Source organism: Ursus maritimus, unplaced genomic scaffold (assembly GCF_017311325.1).
Source record: "Ursus maritimus isolate PB19 unplaced genomic scaffold, ASM1731132v1 scaffold_9, whole genome shotgun sequence".
Classification (NCBI taxonomy): Eukaryota; Metazoa; Chordata; class Mammalia; order Carnivora; family Ursidae; genus Ursus; species Ursus maritimus.
This window is the reverse complement of record NW_024427107.1, coordinates 70041117-70066010: the sequence shown is the minus strand read 5'-3', so window position 1 is coordinate 70066010 and position 24894 is coordinate 70041117. Positions and strand designations below refer to the sequence as shown.

Sequence of the window (24894 nt, the reverse complement as noted above, 5' to 3'; positions counted from 1 at the left end):
TTCTCAGTGACACCAATACAATTACCCGTTTGCTTTATCCTGCAATTCACAAGAAGTAGTCTAAGAGTAATGATTCAGACATACGACCTATAATGCAATTGTTGTAAATGGTTTTAAGATTCTTTTTGAGTTCTTTTTATTCTCAGAACGTTTTCCTCTACAAATGTATCATCAAATTATTGCCTTAAAGATATTTGGAATATCTCCTCTCGGTTTGGTTATATGCGTAAATTCCTTTGTTTGTCTGTTTTTACAGAGTTTTTTTTTATAATAACATTTTTTATTATATTATGTTAGTCACCATACAGTACATCCCTGGTTTCTGATGTAAAGTTCGATGATTCATTAGTTGCATATAACACCCAGTGCACCATGCAATATGTGCCCTCCTTACTACCCATCACCAGCCTATCCCATTCCCCCACCCCCTCCCCTCTGAGGCCCTCAGTTTGTTTCTCAGAGTCCACAGTCTCTCATGTTTCATTCCCCTCTCTGATTAGCCCCCCTTTCTTTATCCCTTTCTTCTCCTACCGATCTTCCTAGTTCTTATGTTCCATAGATGAGAGAAACCATATGATAATTGTCTTTTTCTGCTTGACTTATTTCACTTAGCATTATCTCCTCCAGTGCCGTCCCTGTTGCAGCAAATGTTGAGAACTCGTTCCTTCTGATAGCTGAGTAATATTCCATTGTATATATGGACCACAACTTCTTAATCCAGTCATCTGTTGCAGGGCATCTCGGCTCCTTCCAAGATTTAGCTATTGTGGACAATGCTGCTATGAACATTGGGGTGCATATGGCCCTTCTCTTCACTAGGTCTGTATCTTTGGGGTAAATACCCAGTAGTGCAATTGCTGGATCATAGGGTAGCTCAATTTATAACCTTTTAAGGGACCACCACACTGTTTTCCAGAGTGGCTGTACCAACTTGCATTCCCACCAGCAATGTCGGAGGGATCCCCTTTCTCCACATCCTCTCCAACAATTGTTGTTTCTGGCCTTGTCAATTTTTGCCATTCTAACTGGCGTAAGGTGGTATCTCAGTGTGGTTTTGATTTTAATTTCCCTGATGGCTAATGATTTTGAACATTTTTTCATGTGTCTGTTAGCCATTTGTATGTCTTCATTGGAAAAGTGTCTGTTCATATCTTCTGCCCATTTTTTGATTTGTTTATTTGTTTCTCGTGTATTGAGTTTGAGAAGTTCTTTGTAGATCTTGGATACCAGTCTTTTATCCATAGTGTCATTGTGTCATTTGCAAATATATTCTCCCATTCTGTGGGCTGCCTCTTAGTTTTTTTGACTGTTTCGTTGGCTGTGCAGAAGCTTTTTATCTTGATGAAGTCCAACAAGTTCATTTTTTCTTTTGTTTCTCTTGCCTTTGGAGATGTGTCATGAAAAAAGTTGCTGTGGCCGATGTCGTAGAGGTTGCTGCCTATGTTCTCCTCTAGAATTTTGATGGATTCCTGTCTCACATCGAGGTCTTCATCCATTTGGAGTTTATCTTTGTGTATGGTGGAAGAGAGTGGTCAAGTTTCATTCTTTTGCATGTAGCTGTCCAATTTTCCCAGCACCATTTATTGAAGAGACTGTCTTTTTCCCACCGGATGTTTTTTCCTGCTTTATCAAAGATTTGTTGCCCAAAGAGCCGAGGGTCCATTTCTGGGTTCTCTATTCTGTTCCATTGGTCTATGTGTCTGTTTTTGTGCCAGTACCATGCTGTCTTTGTGATCACAGCTTTGTAGTACAGCTCGAAATCCGGCATTGTGATGCCCCCAGCTTTGTTTTTCCTTTTCAACAATTTCTTGGCGATTCGGGCCCTTTTCTGGTTCCACACAAATTTAAGGGCTGTTTGTTCCAGTTCTTTGAAAAATGTCATTGGTATTTTGATCGGGATAGCATTGAAAGTGTAGATTGCTCTGGGTAGCATGGACATTTTAATATATTAATTCTTCCGATCCATGAGCATGGAATATTTTTCCATCTTTTTTGTCTTTTTCAATGTCTTTCAAGAGTGATTTGTAGTTTCTAGGATATAGATCCTTTACGTCTCTGGTTAAGTTAATTCCGAGATAACGTATGATTTTTGGTACTATTGTAAATGGAATGGATTCCCTAATTTCTCTTTCTTCAGTCTCATTGTTCATGTATAGAAATGCAACTGAGGGGCGCCTGGGTGGCACAGCGGTTAAGCGTCTGCCTTCGGCTCAGGGCGTGATCCCAGCGTTATGGGATCGAGCCCCACATCAGGCTCCTCTGCTATGAGCCTGCTTCTTCCTCTCCCACTCCTCCTGCTTGTGTTCCCTCTCTCACTGGCTGTCTCTATCTCTGTCAAATAAGTAAATAAAATCTTCAAAAAAAAAAAAAAGAAATGCAACTGATTTCTGAGGGGTAGAATTTAGAGATTCATCAGTTGCATACAACACCCGGTGCTCATTCCATCCCATGTCCTCCATAATGTCCATCACCTGGTTACCCCATTCCCCCACCTACCTTCCCTCCAGCAACCCTGTTTTTGTCCTAGAGTTAAGAGTTTCTTATGGTTTGTCTCCCTCCCTGATTTCATCTTATTTCATTTTTCTTCCCTTCCTATACGTTCATCTGTTTTGTTTCTTGAATTCCACATAAGAGTGAAACCATAGGGAATTTGTCTTTCTCTGACTGACTTATTACCCTTAGCATAATACCCTCTCGTTGCATCCATGACGTCAACGCTCTTTTTTTAGATCAAAGGTGGCATACTCTACACGCTTCTTTCCACCTTGGAGACTAGTCTGTCAAAGTATAGAGAAACACTTCTCCCTTTTTTCTTTTTATAGCCGTAAACAATAGTTTATTGGACCAACAAAATGAGCACCTGGGTTTCCACCTTTTGTTATTACAAATCCTGCTGAAGGAGTAATCTTGTGCCTCTGTGTTTCCACTAAGACTTTCACATAAGACAAAGGAAAGAAACTAGCTGAATGTTCTAAGCCCTTGAATTCAGGGCATCTAACCATGTGTTCGGCCATGCAGTATATTGTCCATTTTGACAGTTAAAGACTCAGAAATAGGGATGCCTGGGTGGCTCAGTCAGTGAAGCTTCTGCCTTAAGCTCAGGTCATGATCCCAAGGTCCTGAGATCGAGTCCCGAATCAGGCTCTTTGCTCAGCGGGGAGCCTGCTTTTCTCTCTCCCTCTGTTGCTGTTCCCCCAGCTTGTGCTCTCTTTCTCTGACAAATAAATGAATAAAATTTCTTAAAAAAAAAAAAAAAAGACTTGGAAATAATGGCATTCCCAAAGCAGTGGTAAATATGGTTTAGGGAATTCTTTAAAAAGGAAGCTGTCTACTCTATAGTGCAGGGAAACTAAGACAAAGGGGAACCAAAAATGTGCATTGAGTACCTACTGTGTGCCACGTGCCTTCTCTGTAACTCCATAAATAATTCTTCTTCCAGTCCCGTGTGCTCATTGGTGTTCATCCCAATTGTAGAAATGAGGAATCTGTGATGAAGTCACGAGTCCAGGTTACAGCGTTTGAATGTGGGACCAGGACTCTGAGTCACATCTGTGTCACAACTTAAAATCTACAGTCCTTCCATTTGGTTCTTTCTCTTGCCTAGTGCTGAAGAGCTCAGGCTCTGGAGTTGAACTCTGGAGTTAGGTCCAGTCCTGGCTTCCCCACTCACAAGTGTGTGACTTTGGTCAAGTCACTCACCCTGTTTGCTTGGACTTTCTCATCTGCAAAATAAGGATTGATAATGATGCCTCCCTATCAGGGTTGTTGTGTGATGAAAGGAGTGAATGGATATATATTTCTTAGAATAATAGCTGAGACGTAACAAACACCATCTAAGTGTTTGACAGCTTTATTATGGGAACTTACTTGTGGAGTCAACAAATATTGGTGGAGCGTCTCCCCTGTGCCGGGCATGGGGCTCCATGGAAGGATGTCACTGAGCAGGTGAAGGGACTCCTGACCTCACAGCACCTACAATCTAGCAGACGACACAGTCATCCCCAGACAGTCACACAATCACAAAATCATAGGTGCCTTAATGGGAGGAAGGGAAGGTACACAGTCCCATGGAGTCTAATCACCCTCCCATCTCTTGAACATCCGATGGTCAGCTCGGACTCTATTTTGATGGTGAAGGGTTCCAGAGAGGCCTTCTCCCCCTCCCACCCTGTCTGCCTGAGCCCGTACCCCGGGATCTCACCCCTTCCTTCTCTCTCTCTCTCACACATGGCAGCTGGAGTATACAGCCCGCCTTGACTTCCTTTGGCGAGTACAGGCCAAAGAGGAGATCAACGAGATGAAGGAGCTGAGGGAACACAACGAGAACATGCTCCGGAACATTCTACCCAGCCACGTGGCCCGCCACTTCCTGGAGAAAGACCGAGACAACGAGGTGAGCCCAGGCTTGTCTGGCCGGGAGGAAGGGTAGTGGTGGGCGGGGTGCGGTGGAACACACTGGTCCTGAGCTCTGGGGGAATCCCGCTGCCCTCGCGTGAGCACCGAGAATGGAGACCGCGCTACCCCAGAGTGCCAGGCTACCCAGACTGCCTAGCACCGCCCAGTCTACGGAGGGCCTCCCCAGCCTCAGGTACGTCATCTGTGAGATGGGCTTCATGGGAGCGCCCTCGCGAGAAATCTGAGTTTTATATGCGTCTGTGGTGTATTTATGTGGATACATGGAGTGGGCTCTCCAGTGTCTTGCTATGTGGGTAAGAGGTTACCATTGATGTTACCTGCTGATCCACTGAAGACTTTTGGGTTTGTGACCCTTGCCTGAGGGTAGAACTAGGAGAGACCCCCCTGGGGTCCGTTTCCCACCCCAGCCGCCACAGCAAGATCAGTGGAAGAGATGTAAAGGGGATGAGTCAGTTGCTTCTTGAGTAATTCTCACGCACCCGGGCCCTGGAGGTCTCCTGGAGGCTCGTCCAAGCACCCCCCACCCTCCTCGACAGATGGAGTTCTCTGGAATCAGCTTCAGGCCTGCTTTTCTCAAAGCTCCCTAAGGTCAGGGTCTTTGTTGCAAGAGCTTCTTGACGAAGCCAAGAAAGCAGAGAGACTCCTGCTGTGCTTCCGCCGTGACCACTGGAAGGAGCAGGCAAAACACGGGAGCCCTCAGAGGGAAAACCAGAAGAGAAATGAAAAGAAATCTGCTTTTCAGTTAATACACCAAAACAATGAGGTATCTGGGACCAGGGGAGAAGAGCAAGAATTTACTGGCTTTATCCTGAAAGGAAGGAAACCACCCAGAGATGCTGAGGTCATCAGCTATGGTCCAGGCCAAACCCCCACTGAGCAAAATAAATGGCAGGTTCGGCCTGAATCATCGAAGACATGTTCAATCCAATGTCTCGTCCTGCTTCTTTGAGGTTTTAAATATTGAAATAGTTCACACTTGAGCAGGCTGAAGCACAAAGTTTTGACATGGCCTAGAGAATGTTCACAGGGTAAATAACCATTTCCTGAACACCTGCTATGTGCCAGGTACGGACAGGCAATGGATGTAAATGATTTTTCGTTCTAGTTACAGTCTTAAGAGGAGAGGTCGTTGCCCCACGTTACTGACGAGGACTCGGGAGCTCAGAGAGGGCCCTGACATGCCTCCCTGTATGGAAGCCAAGCTGTGAGTCAGTTCCCGTCCCGCGGATTTCTTCCTCTGTGCTGCACTGTCCCTCCCATGCCTCTGGGGGGTTGGCAAGACTAGCGTGTGTGTGACAGACCGAGTAACATGAGAAGGGGTGACAGGCCGAGGCAGGAATGCTGTGACCTGTGGGAACTCCCAATATCCTGTCTTGTTATTGTGAGAGGCTTTCTTAGCTTCTCTTCTTGCTACAAATCTGAACTACGATACAAACCTCTGAAAGTCTGATTGGGGTCTGGACGTGATAAGTTTGGGGCCCAGCCTCCACGAGGCCACAGCACTGCTCATGCATGCAAGGGGAAAGGGGATAAGAACGAGTATCCCCATTTCATAGAAGAAACTGAGGCACAGAGAAGTAAGGACACAAAGCTAGTGAGTGAGCCGTGAACTTGAATTCACACCCAGGTCTGTGCCACTTCAAAGCTGATCTTGTGTTTTGTCCCATGATGCTGTTAGGGCATGAGCAGGAGAGAAGGGGCAACAGTGACAAGCCATGACTCACACCGTCTAAACACAGGGCGATGCACAGAGCCTTGCCCCCTGGGACATCCTGTCCAGGTGGTTCCAGCTGTGTCACCCCACAAAGCTTCTGGAAGCTTCTGCTATTCCGCTGGACTTTTGACTTAGATTAGTATTCACCACCCCAGGGCAGGAACTTTCTCACAGATGAGGCCCCCTGAGCTGGGTCATCAGTGTCAAGCAGGCTTTTGCTGAGTCCCGGGAAACGCATTTGCTCGTTGTAGCTTTTTTAAGACCTGCAGAAAGGACATGAGGAGGGCAGGTGTCCCAGGTGCTGCAAAGTGCCTGCAGCACAAATTCCATCTCTGCCACTTGCCAGCTGTGTGACCTAGGCCAGCTTACCCAACCTCTCTGAACCCACTTTTTCATCAGACTCATGAGGAAATGATTCCAATCTTGCTGACTTTGGTGTGAGAACTCAATTGAGTAAGAACACGTGAAGTGCCTGGAGCAGCCTGGTGGCCAGGTGGGTTCGGTGTGGAAAGGCTGGGGGGTGCTCTCAAAAGCCTGACACCCGAGATTCAATCCTGGCTCGTCTCCTCACTACCTCTGGAACTGAGCAAGCAATGAAGCCCTCTGGACCTCACTTTCCTCACCTACGAAGTAACAATCCTTTGCAACTTGCTCCAACTGCTACAGTGTTTCCATGAGTAATTATGCATAAAGCACCTAAATGGTGCTTGGCCCATTTTAGGAGCACTCTGGGTTGTTGCTATTGTTTTTGGTACAGGTGAGCCATCATTATCTTTTTGGTTCCTTTGCAATCCCAGCGCCCCCCCCCCGACTCATTCACTCATTCACTCATTCACTCAGCAAGTATTAAGGGAACCCATGTACCAGGTGTTGTTCTAGATCCTGGGGGTTAAACAGTGAACAAAGAAAAGTCCTTGACGATCTGGAGCATGCGTTTTCGTGGACAGATAGACATGAACATGAATAAATATACAGGATCGTGCCCAGTAGTGATCAGTCCTCCGCGGACAGAAGAAGCTGCGTAGAGAACAGAGTAGGTGAAGGGGGTGGGGTTGACCTTGGAGGGTCTCTCCAAGGCGGTGATGTTCGCACAGAAAGCTGAGGATACTCATAAAGTCAACCAGCCTCAGACCTTGTTTCTCCCCTGCAGAGAGGTGGCTTAACTCCGTATAAGAAACACAGGACCTGGAATCAGGCAGGCCTAGGTGCCCGGGGCCAAGAGCCTGTTGAGTCTTCATTCTGATATCTGGGTGGAGCAGAGAGTGCATATATGCTCAAAATCCTCTATGAAGCCCAGACCAGAGGGCGATCGAACAATCATAGCTTTTCTATATTCATCAATCCCTCCCCAGTGTGCAGCGCTCTTATGTTCTTTGAACCCAAAATAGCAAGAAACAGATGGCATACTCCAAGCAGTCGACTGGGGAGAGTTGAACAATGGGGCTGTCTTTAAAGGTGTAGGCAGGTGGCTGGCGCTCTTCCATGCCCCCCCAAATCTCTCAACTCCTTTGTGCACAGCACAAATTCCATCTCTGTTATTAACTAGCTGTGTGACCTAGGGCGGCTTACACCACCTCTCTGAGTACATATCCTCATCTGATTCGTAGGAAATAATACAGACCTTGCTGAGTCAATGTGGGAATTAAATCGGGTGAGAACACACGAAGTGCCCCACGCAGCCCGGTGTAAGGTGGGTTTGGTATAGACAGACCACCTGGTGCACTGGAAAGCCCAGTGCCCTGGGTGTGGTTCCTTACAGCCACTTTCTTCACCAGTTAGCATCTGACCGAGAGGACTGAGCCTCCTCCCACCCCAGTCCCACCCCTCTACCCTCCAATGGGATGCAGCAGAGTCAAGATCTGAACTCGGGTCATAGGTCTTGAAGTTTAGGCACTGGGAACCCCAACATCGCCTGTCAAATCAGCCATCTTTCCAGAAAGACTTAACCAGATCCAGTTTCCAGTCCCGGTGACATTTATTTCCAGGCGTTATCCTGATTATTGTTATTTTTGGGGTGGCGGTTGTGGTCCTGGCGTTTGCCTGTTAGCAATGGTAGCAGCAGCAGCATGGACTCTGGAGTCGGGCTGCCTGGGCAGGCGTGGATTCCAGCTCTGTATCTTAATAACCACGGGTCTTTGTAAATTACTTAATGGCTCCATGCCTCAGCTTCCCCATAAGTAAACCAAGATCATAACTGTATCTAGGTCCTGGGGTTGCGAGCATTCAACACAATGATGTGTGTGCAGCCTTCTGTGTTGTGCTTGTCACACAGGAAGCGCCCCATTGCTGCAGCTGACAGTATTAGCATTATTTGTATTATATAAGCAGTCGGAACATTCCGATTGTTGGCAGAGGCTGTGAAGTAAAACTAGGAGGCTGGGAGGAGCTAGAATTTGTGAGAACACTCAAGCGGATAAATAATTGATGAGAAACCCCTGGGGACCCGCCTTTTATCACAGTGGCATTTATATATCATCAGGCAGAAGCGGGAGGCCAGCTGGCCCACTGGGTCATTACGGACTGGGTTTCAGAGGGCTCTGGTAGGGTTTTCTCTTTTCCCTCTGTTTTAAACAGAAAAGAGAAATAACGGGTGTTATGGGCTGAATTCTGTCTCCCACAATTCCTATGTTGAAATCCTGACCCCCAGTCCTCTGGATGCAACTGTATTTAGAGATAGGTTTTTTAAAGAGGTGATTAAGTTCCAATGAGGTCCTCAGGGCAGGGCCCTAATCTACTCTGACTGTGTCCTTCTAAGAGGAGATTAGGACATATACACACGCAGAGGGGAGACCATGTGCGGACACAGGGAGAAGAGGGCATCTCCAAGTCAAGGAGAGGACCCTCAGGAGAAAACAGCCCCTTCTGGGGCTGAGTCCAGCTCCTTCTGGGGTATCACTCCATTGCTCAAGGCCAAGGTGAATGGCCTCCCCTTAGAAAGCCACGTGCCATTGCTCTGCTCTCGGCCACCATCTGCCCTCCCCACACCCTGCCCAACCCAGCCCAGTGCAGCCAGCCACCACCAGCCTGAGCTCTTTTGGACGAGGACCAGTGAAGGCATTCATTCAGATTCATCAGGCTTGAAGCTTAAGACTGATCTTGAATCAGGGACACCATCTTTCTCGGACAGAGGGCATGAAAGCCAAATGAGTCAAGCCCAAGTGTGCAGAGTGGGGAGGGCCCCGAAGGTCCTCCAACCCTGGCTTTTCCACTGCAAGTGGTATGATCCAGAACAAAGGCTTAACTCTTCTCTCTCTCTCTTTCTCATTTTCCTTATCTGTAAAGTGGCAATAAGAATCAGAGCCTACTTCACAGGATCATTGCAAGGATTAAATCTTTGAATTCCTATGAATGTGCTTGGTAAGCTTTGATGTTTCCTGCAAAGACCAGGGAGGCATGACTTCCAACAGTTTAGAGCATTTACCTTGTACCAGACGCTATGGACAGCTTGCGTGATAGTGCAGGCATCCAAAAAATACGAACTGGATGATTAGAATGCACTAAGGTGAATGGCATGGGGTCTTTGCCTTGTGGAATTCACGCTAAAGGAAGAGACAGACAGCAAGTGAAGATGCAAGCGGCCGGGGTGCTGCCACAGCACGTCGCTCTGCCTCCTGACCCCAGCTGTGGTCTGGGAAGGTTCACAGAAGACACAGTATCGACGTGTCTAGTGAAGGCAGAAAACAAACGTTAGCCTGGTCAGGGAGGTTCACTTCAAGAAGGAAGAACATGTCCCATCAGGGGACAGTAGGAATCAAAGCATTCAAGTGTGAGAAGTGTGCGTGTGTCTTTGTTTGGCTCTTCCAGAAGCCGATCTTGAGACAAGGACTTGGGTGAAAGTAATTCACTTGGACGTGGTTCCAGGAAGCCCGGGCAGGCAGGAGAGTGGGAAGGGAGGGAAGGGCTAAATGAGGCATTATCAGACTAGTTACCTCTGCGGGGAACTGGAGCTCAATCCCACTGGGAATCCGGGGACATGTTGAAAGCATACCTCACAGCTACCTGGCCCAAGGGGTGAAGGAGCTGAGGACTATAAGCCAATTGCCATCAGTCCCTGGTTGAGAGCAGCTCTCCAGGGACATTAATTTCCTGGAGCGGTGAGCCCTCTGCTCACAGGGGCAGAGTGCCCTCTAGTGGTCAGAGGGAAGCTCCATGCAAAGCAAGGCAAGGGTCCACGGGGGGACTTCAGGGAGAGAAGCGGTCAGTCAGGACCCCTGCGGCACCTGCTACCACGCGCACACAGGAGTACAGTGCTTCGCTGTTTCTGGAACACGAGGTCCGATGCAGGGAATCGCAGGCAATGAGGCAGAAGAGAAAGGTGGAGGCGAGCGCATGCATATATGAATATATGTCATGCTGCTGTGTTTGAGCTTTATCCTGAGGGCGGTCGTGGGCCACTGGCAGGTGTGAAGAATGGGAGTGGCATGGTCTATATTCTGTCTTTAATAGGTCACTGTGGCCACCATGGGGAACTTGCCTCGGGATGGGACAAGGCAAGTCAGGGAACCCAGTGTGGGGAGGACAGTGGGTAGCCCTGATAATAGCAATGGCAGGAGGGGCAGAAAAAAAATACTTGAGACAAGAAGCCAGCAGAATTTGGCAATTTATTGAATCCGGATGTGATGGGGAAGAAGGCAGACGTCAAGGCGTCTCCGAGCATCTCTAACCTTATGACTCGGCAATACTGAGAGCACGAGGGGACTGGTTAAGGTGGAGAGGAGGTGCATTTGGGTGTGGCATTTACAGCTTGAGTGTGAGAACAACCCAGCGTGGGGCGCAGCAGCTGGGAGCCCGAGAACGGGAGCCGACTTGAAGACCGGAGTTCAGAGGCTCTCCCACCTGAATGCCGGTGAAAGGTGGAGAGTAAACGAGATGGCCCGGGTAAGTGCATGAACTTTGGACCTGGATGTCAGTCAAAGACAGAACCACAGCCATCACCACCACGTCAGATGGAACGTAAGCCCCAAAAAAGCATCTCTGAAGGAGCCAGGCGTAAGGACGCAAAAGCGGCATCACTGAAACAAGGAAGGTCAAGAGACTTGTGGTCTGGGCGTGATGACCCCACCGACCTGCACGGGTGTCCCGGAAGACATGAACCGAAACCTGGGTGGTGATTTTTTCCACTTTGGCCGGCAGTCTGACCTGTTCCAGAGTCACTTCATCGCGGCCTGACAAGGGAATGAACGCTGCCAAGGTGGGGACAGGCAGTGGAGGGAGCTGGTTTGGGAAGTCTGCAGGAAGAGGAAGAGAGATGGGTGGATGGTCACAGGGGTGCTTAGTTTCCAGGGGGTGTCGTACAATTCCATGTAGGGGACATTTGGAGAGGGGAGGGGTGCGGAGGAGGAGGAGAGAAGAAACAGAGGAAAGGATCACTGCAGGAGGAAGTTACTGAAGCAGTTAGAAACAGGGGCTGTCAAGACATCCGGTAGAAACGTTGAAAATGGAAAAGAGAAGATGCATTGTCTGCAGCTGAAGCAAAAGGATGAAAATAAATACGAACATAGACATGAGTGTGAGTATTGAAACAGTGCCGGGTCACTGCCAAGAGCCTCAGTTTTGCCACAGAGGTCAGAGACGAGATCACCTCCTGAGAGGAGTGGAGTTGGGGGTGACGTTAGGGACAGTGGCGAGGGTTTGGACTCGCTGCTAGGAGAACAGAGGAGGAAGCTGACCAAGGACAAAGGGTGGGCAGTCAGAACTCGGGGCCCAGACGAGGCTGAGACCATGAATTGTCAATGGCCCCAGTACACGTGGCTACCGTGTTGACGGGACAGTGTCGGAGCCCCGTTCTGGGTCCTCTCCGCCGGCACCTGTGCGTGAGTGCACACGGCGGGGCATCACCGCAGAACCTCGCCTCTGATGACTGTTTCTGGCTCCCTCTGTGTGTCTCCCTGTGCAGGAGCTGTATTCTCAATCCTACGATGCCGTCGGGGTGATGTTTGCCTCCATCCCGGGGTTCGCAGACTTCTACTCTCAGACCGAAATGAATAACCAGGGAGTGGAATGCCTGCGCCTGCTGAATGAGATCATCGCTGACTTCGATGAGGTATATCAAAGCCTCGGAAACCTACAGTCCCCGGTGGGCATACCTGTTGTCCTAGCATCACATTCGCTGCGGTAATAGCCACGGTTTGCACTCACAGAACCCCAGGCTGCAGTAGGGACACAAACACGTATTAGCTAATTTAAGTACCGTGTGAGATAAACACCATTGTTTTCCATCTGGGGGATGGAGATCGGAAGCCTCAGTGAGGCTGGGTAGTCTAGCCCAATGGCAAAGAACCATCAAATGGCAAAACCAGGACTTGATTGGAGGCCACTGCAACGCAGGCACTGGCATCGTGGAGACTGGGCACTGATGGCGGCATTTCTCCCTCTGCTCAACGTGCCAGAGATAAAACCATGAATTAGCATTTGGTCATAGACCTAACACAAGTATACACATGCCCCGATAGTGCTTTCTCCTTTTAGGCTCCGTGAGTGTAAAGAACACACGACATGGGGGGATATGCTCTTACTGCACTGTATTTACATTAATAAGACTTGGCAGCAGTGACCCCCCCCCCCATCTTCTAGCTTGAAGTAGGGCGCAATTATCCATCCATTTGCCCAGGCCTGAGAAGGGAAGTGATTCATTGAGAAAATGCTAGGGAAGAGGCCATGTAGGAATGGGGGTTCAGCTGAAGTCTAGCCTCCTAAGCCTGATCCCCGGGGAGCTCAGGCGCCTAAGTGGTACCACAGAGTTGTTTCACACTGAGGCGAGGGGGCCAAGTTTTGTACACCTGTGTTGGTCAGCCATTGGCTGTAGGCTGCCCCTTGATGGGGGAGGTTGCCTCACTTCCCAGGCATTTCCAGCAAGGGGGTTCCAATGGCCCAAGGCAGTTCTCCCACAAAGGGTACAACAGTGCCCTGTCAGCAGCCAGACCCCATGGCATTCTTGAGAATGGCCCCACAAAGGAGATGTATGGGGGGCACCAAGAGCATTTGCGACATCACCCAACAATGTCCTCTCCCTCGATCCCCCCGTTCCATTTAGCTACTGAGTCCTGTGGGTTCCTTCTTGATGGCTCTTTGGTCTGCCCCTTCCTCAGCATCTCCTTGCCTTCGCCATCTTGCTTCTCCCCTGGATGACTGCGGCATTCCCCAGCTGCCCCTTCCTACACCTCACCTGTCACCAAAACCACACCTGTCTTTTCACAACCCTTTGACACCTAAAGCCCATCAGTGGCTCCCTTTTGACAACTCCTCCCTTGTAAGGTCACCTGAGGCTTTGCTCTCGCTGTCCCTGTACGCTCTCCGGCCTACTTCCCACTGCCACCTGGTCCCCCACCCACCACCTAGCTGCTTACAAGGCATTATGCCCACCTGGCTATTCCACACTCTGCTCTTTCTGTCCCCAAGTTACGCCATCCTCACCATACCCTGTCCTGTCTCCCCCAACTCCGTGGCCAGCAGAAAACCTAATCCTGAGCAGTCCATTCAAGCAGCATCTCTACTTCCGACACCTCTTCTAATCCCCTTCTATCCAGGTAAATGTGGTCACTCCTATTTCCGTGAAAAACTTGTACTCTGAAACCTTCCATCATAGAGCCTGAAACCCTTCAGTGTACAGATCTGCCGCCCCCACTAGCCATGGAGTTCTGGGGCAGAGACCCATCTTACTAATATAAGTGCTTACCTGGTGTTGCCACAGATGAAAACCATTTCAATACATAACATGCCGTTGTGACTTCTCTCTCAACAAAACCCACAGGGTAGGAATTATCAGCCTTCATTTTATAAGTAAGCAGCACTGAGGCTCAGGGACACCAAGAGAGCCCAGGCTTTGCCACCACTAAGGAGCACTGCCAACGTTTGAACCCAGGTCTGCCATACTGTTTTGGTTTTTAACCATTCACTGGCAGCTATGGTTCCAGTTTTGTAGTCAAAAAGACAACAATGGCCATTTTCATTGTTCTAGGGAGGGGGTGGGGATCAAGATGACTCAGACACAGTCCCTTCTTGTTTCCAGGGCTTCACAGTCTAGTGAGGGACAAGATGGGCTGAGTCGCCTTTACCCAGGAAGTCAGCGGTTAAGTGTCCTCATACAGAGGGCCTTGCATTGTGGAGAGTGAAGGGTGATTCCATGATAATAGTACTTTATTCCAGCTCTTTGTGGCAGGCCATATGCTCATAACAATAGAAATTATACTCTTATGTATCCTGTTAAGTCCTCAGGGACTTGTGCCTAGAACATAGGAGATGTTCATAACAGATGCTTACTAAGTAGTTGCTAAAGGGATCAATCAGTCAGTCAATCAATGAATTAATGGAGGACAAATACCAGCTGGAAAATAGCAAGGTGAAGATAAACTAGGTAATCCAAAACATATCTTTAAATTAAGGAAATTAAAATAGCTGTATTTTTAAAAACCTGACTGAAGGATGAGCCATCAGGATGTTTTATTTTAAACTCTATAGCCTCCCACCCCCTAAAAGTACTCACGAACATGTTTTTAAATTGTAATAACTAAATATAAATTAAATTTTCATCTCGGTGCCCCAATTTGTAGACACCTGGTGTCTTACAAAATTCAGACAGCGCCCCTAGTGGTAGAGGGGGGTTTTTGCAGAGGGAAGTTGGATTGGTGGGGAGAGGGGAAGATTGATTGGTCCTGGAGCTGGGTTTGAGACCAGGAGGAGGAGGAGAGGACGAGAAGCTGGAGGGAAGTGAGAGAAGAGAGGAGGGCAGAGATGAGAGGGAGAATCGAAAAGAAGATGTTAGGGAGGATGCAAAGAAAGGGAACCCTCTTACATTGCTAGTGGGAATGCAAACTGGAGGAGCCGCTCTGGAAGACAATATGGAGATTCCTCAAAAAGTTAAAAATAGAGCTACCCTACGACCCAGCAATTGCACTATTAGGTATTTACCCAAAGGATACAAACACAGTGATTCAAAGGGCACCTGCACCCCAATGCTTATAGCAACAATATCCACAATAGCCAAACTATGGAAAGAGCCCAGATGTCCATCAACAGATGAATGGATAAAGGAGATGTGGCATATATGTACGATGGAATATTACTCAGCCATCAGAAAGAATGAAATTTTACCATTTGCAATGATGTGGGTGGAACTAAAGAGTATTATGCTAAGTGAAGTAAGTTAGAGAAAGACAGATATATGATTTCATTCATATGTGTAATTTAAGGAAAAAAACACAAATGAACACAGGGGAAGGGAAGGAAAAATAAAACAAGACGAAATCAGAGAGGGAGACCAACCATTGAGACTCTTAACTCTAGGAAACAAACTGAGAGTTGCTGGAGGGATAGGGTGGGGGATGGGGTAACGGTGACGGGCATGAAGGCGGGCACATGATGGAATGAGTGCTGGGTGTTGTATGCAACTGTGAAATCACTAAACTCTACGCCTGAAATGAATAGAACACTATGTGTTAATTAAATTAAATTTTAAATAAATTTTTTAAAAAGGAAAGAAGAGGAGGAAAGGGGAGGAAGTAGAAGAGAAGGGGCAGAGGAGGAAGAGGCAAGAGCATCCAGTCAGTAGGAACACTCCCTGGCCTGCCAACCCCAGGCACTGTCAGCTTTCCCCACGTGGGTCCTTGGGACACCCAGACATGACTTCTTCCTTTGTGTCAAGAGAGAGTCTCTGTGTTCTGCCCTGGCGAAGCTCCAGCCAGATGCCCTGGTGCTGACTTTAGCAACGATGCTGCTCTTCTTGCTGGTACAAGTACCAGGGGAACCTGAGAGCATGTGACATTCCTTCTTGGCTCAGACGAGAGCAGAACAGAGCACAGAGCACATGCTCCAAGACTGGGTTTGCAATAACCCGATGCCGGGCTCCTTGCCCCACGGCCCCTTCTTTGTTGAAGGCAGAAGGGTGCTGCCACATCTCAGCACTCCATGTGGACGAGTGAATTAATAAAGGGGCTGATTAGAAACCACATTATGCCCCCAGATGCTTTTAGCCATATGGTGGGTCCATTTGCTGCATGGACATTCGATGGAATAATGAAGCCTCCTGCTGCCTTCGGATTGACTTCTGAGGAGCAGGCAGCTTTGCTTGGGCCTGAAATTGGCCCTTGGCCAAGTCATTCCAAGAGAAGAGAGGAAAGAAGAGACCCCTGTCCCTGCAGGAAGCTGGGGAAAAGCAGTTGTAAGGAGAGAGAGAGAGAGAGAGGGAGACGGGCAACCGAAGATATGCCAAAATCCCTGAGCTAACGTTTTAACAGTGGCAGGGCTGCTTAGAGACCAAACCTGCTTAGTGGTGAGTGAGGACAAATGTCAGACATGATCCCAGGCTGAGGACGTGCAGGATGACCCAGCCACTTCCTTTCCTGGGTGCAGTTGGTGGAACCTTCACTGGGGCAGAACAGTGGCTTCATTTTAGCTCAAGAAACAAAAATAATAAACAAAGGCTTCCTCAGCTGTGAATGGGGAACACACACACACACACACACACACACACACACCCCAAAGCAAATCACGAAAGCACCTGCCATTGTTTTCCTTGTTTCCCAGAAGGTTTCTCTCCTGCTGGAATTTTTCATGTTTTCTTAGTTCCAGATTAATTTGGAGAGGAGGTCTGTAGCAACATGTGTGTGGAAAACCCATATCGTCTTCTCGGTCTGACCCACCCGTGGCATGAGCCCCTGAGCGTATTATAGTCTTACAAGGAGACCGAGAGTTCGAGAACCAGAAGTTATATCTAAATACCTGCTGACATAGGGGAATAAGAGGCTAGAACTTAGCCCTGGGAGCTAAGGGAGGTTTGAGTCTTGAACCTACATCTTCCACTCAGGGCTGGCTTCGTGGATGTGTGACCTGTGAAGCATGGGTAGTGAGACACAGTCAGAATCTGGGTATCGCTGAAGGTGAGCTAAGGATTTCCTGAAAGGTTAGATGTGAATTATGATGTTTTTATCCAGCACAACTGGAAAAGTGGAGACACCATTAATCAAGATGGCAGGTGGATAGAGGGGATCAAGGGTGTAGTTTTGGGAATGGCAGGCTAGAGATGTCTCTGAGGCCCGTAATAGGGATGTCACTGAGCAATTTTGTGCAGAAGAGTCTGATGGTCAAGGGAAAACACATACATCTGGGAATCTTCAGCGAAGAGATTGTGTTGAAAGCCATAAGCCATCATGAGATTGCAAGGGAGCAGGTTATTTCTTTTAAAGATTTATTTATTTATGTAATGGGGGGGGAGGAGCAGAGGGAGAGGGAGAGAGAGAATCTCAAGCAGTCTCCCCACTGAGCATGGAGCTGGACACAGGGTTCGATCCCACGATCCTGAGATCACAACCTGAGCCTAAATCAAGAGTTGGACGCTTAACCCAGGCACCCTAAGGAGTGAGCTTAGATGGAAGAGAGAAGAGGTCTGAAGCCTGAGCTGTGGGGCCACCGGCACTGTGAGTTAAGGAAGATAAGAAGGAACTAGCAAAGGAAACTAAGGAATTGCCAGTGACATGGAAGTAAAGCCATGAGTGGGCAGAAACCAAGTGGGAAAGGTGGATCAGATCCTGCTGACAGGCCAAGCAGGGTGAGGCCAGTGGACGGGCTATGGGAGTGGTCATCGCAAGTCTGGACGAGAGTAATGTCACTGTCAAAGAAGGGACTCAGGATGCCGGTCTATAGTGGATTTAGAAAAGAACAGGGAAGAAGTTAGAGGCAGTGAGGGGAGAAAACTCTTAGAGGATTTTTATAGCAAAATAAATGTGGTGTCCATAAGGACTTTTTTTAAGATGGGAAAAATAACCACAGTCCTCTTCTTACTTCTTCGAACCTACCGTGCATTCTCCCCAACCTCCAGCCCTCATTCATGTTGTCCGCTCTGTCCAGATACTCCCCCCAGCCCTTTCCATGCCCCCAGCTTCCTAGCACACAAAGCCATGCACCCACCCTTCCTTCCTCACTCTTAAAAGTGAAGCTCAAAACGAACGATTTCTCAACATTTGCTGCAACATGGACGGCACTGGAGGAGATAATGCTAAGTGAAATAAGTCAAGCAGAGAAAGACAATTATCATATGGTTTCTCTCATCTATGGAACATAAGAACTAGGAAGATCGGTAGGGGAAGAAAGGGATAAAGAAAGGGGGGTAATCAGAAGGGGGAGTGAAGCATGAGAGACTATGGACTATGAGAAACAAACTGAGGGCTTCAGAGGGGAGGGGGGTGGGGGAATGGGATAGACCGGTGATGGGTAGTAAGGAGGGCACGTGTTGCATGGTGCACTGGGTGTTATACGCAAGTAATGAATCATGGAACTTTACATCGAAAACCAGGGATGTACTGTATGGTGACTAACATAATAAAAAAATATTTAAAAAATAAAAATTTAAAAAAATAAAAGTGAAGCTAGAAATCACTTGCTCAGGGAAGCCTCCAGATATTATCGAAATGCTCCATTCTCATTCCTATACCTTGTATGTTTCCATCATGCATTTTACTAAAATTGAACTACGGCACATTTTGTGTGATTATTTCTTTAACGTGTGATCCCCGCCCCTGCCTGGACTGTCAGCCCTCTGGTGGCTGGGACTTCCTCTCTTGCTCATCAGACATCGCAGCAGCTCAGTGGATAGTTGCTGTATTAGTTTACTGTCACTTCTATAACAAATCGCCACCAATTTAGTGACTTGAAACAACAGAAATTTATTATGCTACTGTTTGGAGGTCAGAGGTCCAAAATGGATCTCGCAGGCTAAATCAAGGTGTCATCGAGGCTGTGTTCCTCCTAGAGGCTCTAGGCGAGAATTCGTGTCATTGCAGTTTTAAAGGCCACCTGCATTCCTTGGCTTGTGGTTCCTTCCCCCGTCTTTAGGACTGGCAGTCACACCTCTGACTCCTGCTTCTGCCATCACATTGCCTTCTCTAACTTTCCTGCCTCCTCCTTTGACTTATAAGGACTCTTGTGATTACGTGGAACATGCCCAGCTAATCTAGGGAATCTCCCCATCTCGGGATCATTAACTCCATCACATGTGCAAAGTCCTTTCTGCTGGTAACATCTCCACCGGTTCCCAGGATTAGGACATGGACATGTGTTGGAGGAAGCAGAACGGGAAGCCACAGGAGGGTTTTGCACAGAGCGGGGACATAATCTGACTTGCTGCTGAATGGGGTCACTCTGGCCGCCAGGCTGGGAGTATGCAGGTGAGGGAGGGAGCAGGTAGGTAGGTCATGGTGGTACAACAACCAGATGTAAGCCAACAGTGGCTCAGGCCGGGATGCTGACCGTGTTAAGATTCCACATACACGTTGAAGGTATAGCCAAAAAGATTTGTTGGTGGATTGGGGAACCTTTGTGATTTCTTTTTTGAACCAGTAAAATAACCATTGATTTCAAAGATTCAGTGAAACAGACCTACTCCTTAAAGAGTATCTGGGCGCACCCAGCGCAGAGCCTGGCACTTAGCAGGTGCTCAGTAAACGTAGGTTGACTGCCTAAAGGCATGATTCTCCGAGAGAAAAACAGCTGTCTCGAGGATGCCAAACCAGAGAGGGCAGTCCTCACTGTGAGCTGGGGCCTGTTTCAGGAAAGCACCCCCGTCTTCTGGAAGAATAAGCACCAGGACTAACATCATTGCCCGGATCTATTTCAGCTGCTCGGCGAAGACCGGTTTCAAGACATTGAAAAGATTAAGACCATTGGCAGCACCTACATGGCCGTGTCAGGCCTGTCACCCGAAAAACAGGTAAGGGAACACCTTGCGCTGGGCCACACCCTACGGCAGGTGCCTCACTGTTGTCAGGTCGCTGAAGGCAGGGAGGCCACCATCACCAGGCTGCGTGACGACTGGTGGGGAGCGCATCTGATGACCTGGATACTCTAGCTGTGTGATATGCATTTGTTCCTGGGGGAAGTAAGGTCTACTGGATGAAACGGTGCTTCTTTATGATGGAGAACCCTCTAGGCTCCATTCCGAACCTCACTGTTGACTTGATGAACAAAATCAGGGCCCTGAAATACCCTGATATGACTTAGTTGTGGGTGTTACCAAACTCCTGATATCAGCCTGTGTTCTTATTCTTACAGTCTGTAAGAATAATAGTAGCTCCCACTCTTTGGAGGGCTGACTGTGGGCCAGGCACTCGGGTCAAGTAGGAAACTAGCATCTACCTTCCAGTGTGAGTGGATGGTTTACCTGGGACCGTGTCATGCTCCCCACACCAAAGTCTACATGGAGATGAGTCTAAGTTACTGGGAAGAAGGAATCCTCGTTTCTTTTTCTCACCTTTCCTTCGCTTGCTTTCCAACTAAAAACCTGGAAACATTCCACGAGCAACTACCTGGGAAGACACCCATACTAGTCATTGGATGCCCACACGTGGCGCTCGATAGCAGGGCCCGCAAAGTGCAGCCTGCCTGCCAGATCTGACCTACCATCTGTTTTTGTCAATAAAACTTTATTGGAACACGGCCACACCCATTTATTTATCGTTTAACTTTGTTTCCTTTGAAGCTAAAATGGCAGCATTGAGTAGCCATGACAAAGCCTAAAATATTTACTATCTGGCCCACCCCTGAAACGATTCGCCAGACTCCGCTCCGGACGGGCACAGAGCACTTTCACATACACAATCTCATGCAAGCCCTGGGAGGCAGGCAGGGCATATATGCAAATCCCCATTTTGTAGATGAGGAGACTGAGGTTCAGAGAGGCCCAGAGGCTTTCTCTGCCTTCCCCCAGGTGTTCCATGAGCAAACGCCTATATGAAACATCCCTTAAACAGATGGTGTGAGCATTGTGATGGAAATACACAGATTTCCTAGGTTGGAGCACGTGCGCGCACACTCGCGCACACACACACACACACACACACACCGGTAAGCGTACTCAGGAATACACGGTTCATCAGCCCGACAACACAAGTGCAGATGTGGGGGAAGGAGTATGAGCCACGCATATTACACTCGCTTGAGTGTACAGAGGCTCACACACCTGGTTGTCTCCGTCTCAGGGGCGCGCAGGTAGGTGAGGACATAGGGCTGGTCCCTGCTGCAGAAAAGTTCACGTCGGCCAGAGTGAATAAATTCTTCTCTCCCCTCCGCTCCAGCAATGCGAAGACAAGTGGGGACATTTGTGCGCCCTGGCCGACTTCTCCCTCGCCCTGACCGAGAGCATACAGGAGATCAACAAGCATTCCTTCAACAATTTCGAACTCCGGATCGGTGAGTAGTTGCTGGGGGTGTGGTGAGTGGGGGGCCCACAGAGCTGGCTGGCCTGGCTCCATCAGACCCTCCCATGCCCTCGGCCATGGGTAGTTTCTCCTGTGGAATGCGGCAGGCTCAGTGTGACCTTGCCAAGGACAGGGACAGCCTCAGCTCAGGCCTGTCTGGCCTTCTTCTCACTCAGGGTGCCGGAAGCCAGGGAAAGTTCCTGGCCTGTGTGCAGAAATACACCACAAACACTATGCCCTGGCTACCTTTCCGCTAACTTACCTGGGCAGTACCCCGCCCACATGAGGCCCGGTAGAGGGAGGGAGCTGAGTCCTCTGTCACTTCATTCCGACCTCATGTCATCTGATGCTGTTGGTCGGTATGCTGCTCCCTGGTTCTTCGGCATAACGGCCTAAAGCAAAAGCCGGTTTCGACTTCTGAAGATGTCAGATGCTGTGTTGTGCAGGGACAGACAGAAAGCCTTTTGGCTCTTCCCTTGGCTACACAGCTGACCCTTCCTTGAGATTAGAGACACCCTTGAGCCACACAACAGTGCCACCAAAACCATAGCAATGTGAATAGTGACCCTTTATAATGTGTAACTTGCCAATGCCTTCGGCACTCCTGCTGATTGTCAAAGGCCTCTTCCAGCCAGTGTGAACACCCCTGCTCTCATCCACGTTCTCATTTCATAGTGGGTCAACTCAGCCCCAGACAAGGAGAGTGATGGCTTGCGATCACACAGCCAAATGGCCACTCGGGCAGGGACCCCAGGACGACAGGACAGACCTGTGATGTTCTGGCTGCCAGGCTGCAGGCTAACACAGCCTTTGCTGCCGTGTCCGGATTTTACATGTCCTCTGGCCAGCATGCCATCTGACGGACTTAGCTCTCCCTGAGTAGCTTTTAAGAACCAAGCGTCAAGAAATGCCAATATCTGACTTGTCAGATCTAACAAATGCCACACACCTTTGTTCACCAAAATAAAAAGAAGTCCTATTTTATGTTGTGGATCTATGGCTGGGATGTTTGGGGCTTGTTCCCACATGTTCTATCGACCCTATGTGTCCTTTCTGAAATCATTGACCACACACTTGAACCAGGACTAAAAAAGCACAATGTCAACCCTGAACAAAGCAGATGTCGCTGGGGCCAGGGCCGACCCTTGGTGTGAAATCTCAGAGTGCTAACATCGTTCAAGGGTTAGAAGATGATTTTCGCGACTGTGCTGGGCATCTCAGTTTGTGTTTGGGGTCCGTTGTGACTGGGCAAGCCATTCGAACCCTCTGAATGCCAGTTTCCTCGTGTGTAAGCTGGGCGTGGTATTATTTACCCCTGCCTCGTGGTAGTAACATGGAATCAGATGGGGCAATGCCCATGAAATGTTCTGCAAATCATGGAGAGATCTCCGTCACTGTGATTCCCACGCGGTCCACAAGGCCTGCTTCTCCGATTTCTCAGTCACTTCTATCTGATTTTGTGTGGGGCGGGGAGGGGTTTGCTCTCCCCTCCGCCTGGAATGATCTAACCCAGATGTCTGCATGGCTTGTCCGGTCTCTGTCTTCAGATGTCTGCTCAGAAAGGCCTTCTTCCTTCACCACCTCCTCCAAAATGCCCCCTCCCACCCCTCTCTCCCTCTAACCCAAATGGTTTTTCTTTATAGGCTTTATGATTCATTGATATATTACTTTTTTTGTTTCTGTCTCTCCCCAGTAGAAGGTAAGCTGCATGAGGGCTGGGACTATGTCTCTCTTCTTTTCCACCATTTCCCCCACACCTGGAACAGTGTTGGTACCCGGCAGGTGTCTAGTCAGTTTGGTAGAATACATGAGAAATTCTGAGTGTACTAGAAGGAGACATATGTGACCACCAACATGTTTAGTAAAATGCTGTTATTCCTAGAAGAAGTCTATGTTTCATAAAAGAAGAGTCACTGAAACTGTCTCCAAAGGCATTCACCAAATAAACCGTGGGATTGGGCAGACATGGTAGTCCAAGGAGAGAGGCGGGCAGGGACAAGGCACAGAGGTGCGTGATGGCCGGCAGGTGAGGGCAACTCCAGCACTTCGGGGTGGGCACAGTGTAAAGAAAGGTGAAGGGGAGAGTGGTGGTGAAGGAGGCTGACAAAGCTGGCAAGAGCCAGATTCGGGAGGCGCTTGGCTGTGATTCCAAGGCACATGGGCGTCATCCGTGGCGGGTGTTTGAAGTGGGTTGGAACTCGGTCAGATGCGCCCCAGCAAGATCCCTCCCGCTCCGGCAGCGATGTGGAGGACGGTCTGCAGGAGGACAAGGTGGGGGCCGGGGGAGCCGGTTGGGAGGCTTTGGCATGGGCCAAGGGAATGATGCTTAGGACCTGGACGCAGACCGAGAAGGAAAAGGTCTGCCTGAGCTCTCAGAGCACTGGAACAGCAGAGGCTGGAAGACACCCAGCGTCCTGATTCCTGGGCCAGTGCTCTGTCTGTCCCAGCAGCCAAGATAAGTCAGTGTCCATGTGAGAATAATAATAATTCCTCTCGAGCACTCCCTGGTTGTCAGGGACCACGCCAAGGCCTTACTTCCATTATCTCGATTCTTCTTCCAATTTTCAGATGGGAAAAGTGAGGTCCACGTAGGCTAAGGCACGGACGCAGGTCACACACATAATGCGTGACCGAGGCGGGATCTGGGCCCTGCAGTTTATCCGCAGAGACCACCTCCTCGCTGGTCACTGTCCCGGGCAGGGCTGCAGACACATCAGTGATGTCCCTCTTCTCTCATCTCTCGCTCCTTTGGTCACCTGCAGGCATCAGCCACGGCTCGGTGGTAGCTGGCGTTATCGGCGCTAAGAAACCGCAGTATGACATTTGGGGCAAAACCGTGAACCTGGCAAGTCGAATGGACAGCACGGGGGTCAGCGGCAGGATCCAAGTCCCCGAGGAGACCTATCTCATCCTGAAGGACCAGGGCTTTGCCTTTGACTACCGAGGGGAGATCTACGTGAAGGGCATCAGTGAACAGGAAGGAAAAATCAAAACATACTTTCTGCTGGGAAGAGTCCAACCCAACCCATTCATCCTGCCCCCGAGAAGACTGCCCGGGCAGTACTCCCTGGCCGCGGTCGTCCTGGGCCTTGTCCAGTCCCTCAACAGGCAAAGGCAGAAGCAGCTGCTTAACGAGGACAACAACACGGGGATCATCAAGGCTCATTACAACCGGCGGACTTTGCTGGCACCCAGCGGGCCAGAGCCCGGAGCCCCAGCCGAAGGCACCGACAAGTCCGATTTGCCATGAAAGCATTTTCTTTGTGTTTCTTTTTTTGTATTTCTTTTATATATAAAATAAATATACTAATAAAAAGGTTTAATTTTTTTTAGAACAAGGATGGCTTCGTTGGTCTTGGCTACGCAGCACTGAAGATAGGAGTTGAGCTTCTCTTTCATCACAGACCGTTACTGACCACCTCTTACGTACAGGTTCTTTGAGAAACACTGATAAATAAGACCCGGTCCCTGACCTTGAGAGGCTCACAGCTGAGTGTGAAAGAGGGACGTGTAAACAGATGTTTGACACACCTGCCATTTATTGAGCTCCTGTGGCGTGCAGGGCCCAGTGGCCAACTC

The 24894-nt window shown here is 48.9% G+C and overlaps 1 protein-coding gene across 1 annotated transcript in view; it reads left to right on the top strand.

The window, feature by feature from the left end:
- The window catches only part of ADCY8 (adenylate cyclase 8), a 224618-nt gene extending 200053 nt beyond the window's left edge, over positions 1–24565 (top strand). The window contains exons 14-18 of the mRNA XM_040626047.1: positions 4235–4393; positions 12027–12173; positions 19737–19829; positions 21193–21307; positions 24078–24565. Coding sequence (XP_040481981.1) covers positions 4235–4393; positions 12027–12173; positions 19737–19829; positions 21193–21307; positions 24078–24565 — 1002 coding nt within the window. The remainder of the gene's footprint in view (positions 1–4234; positions 4394–12026; positions 12174–19736; positions 19830–21192; positions 21308–24077) is intronic.
- Positions 24566–24894: the final 329 nt, after the last annotated feature.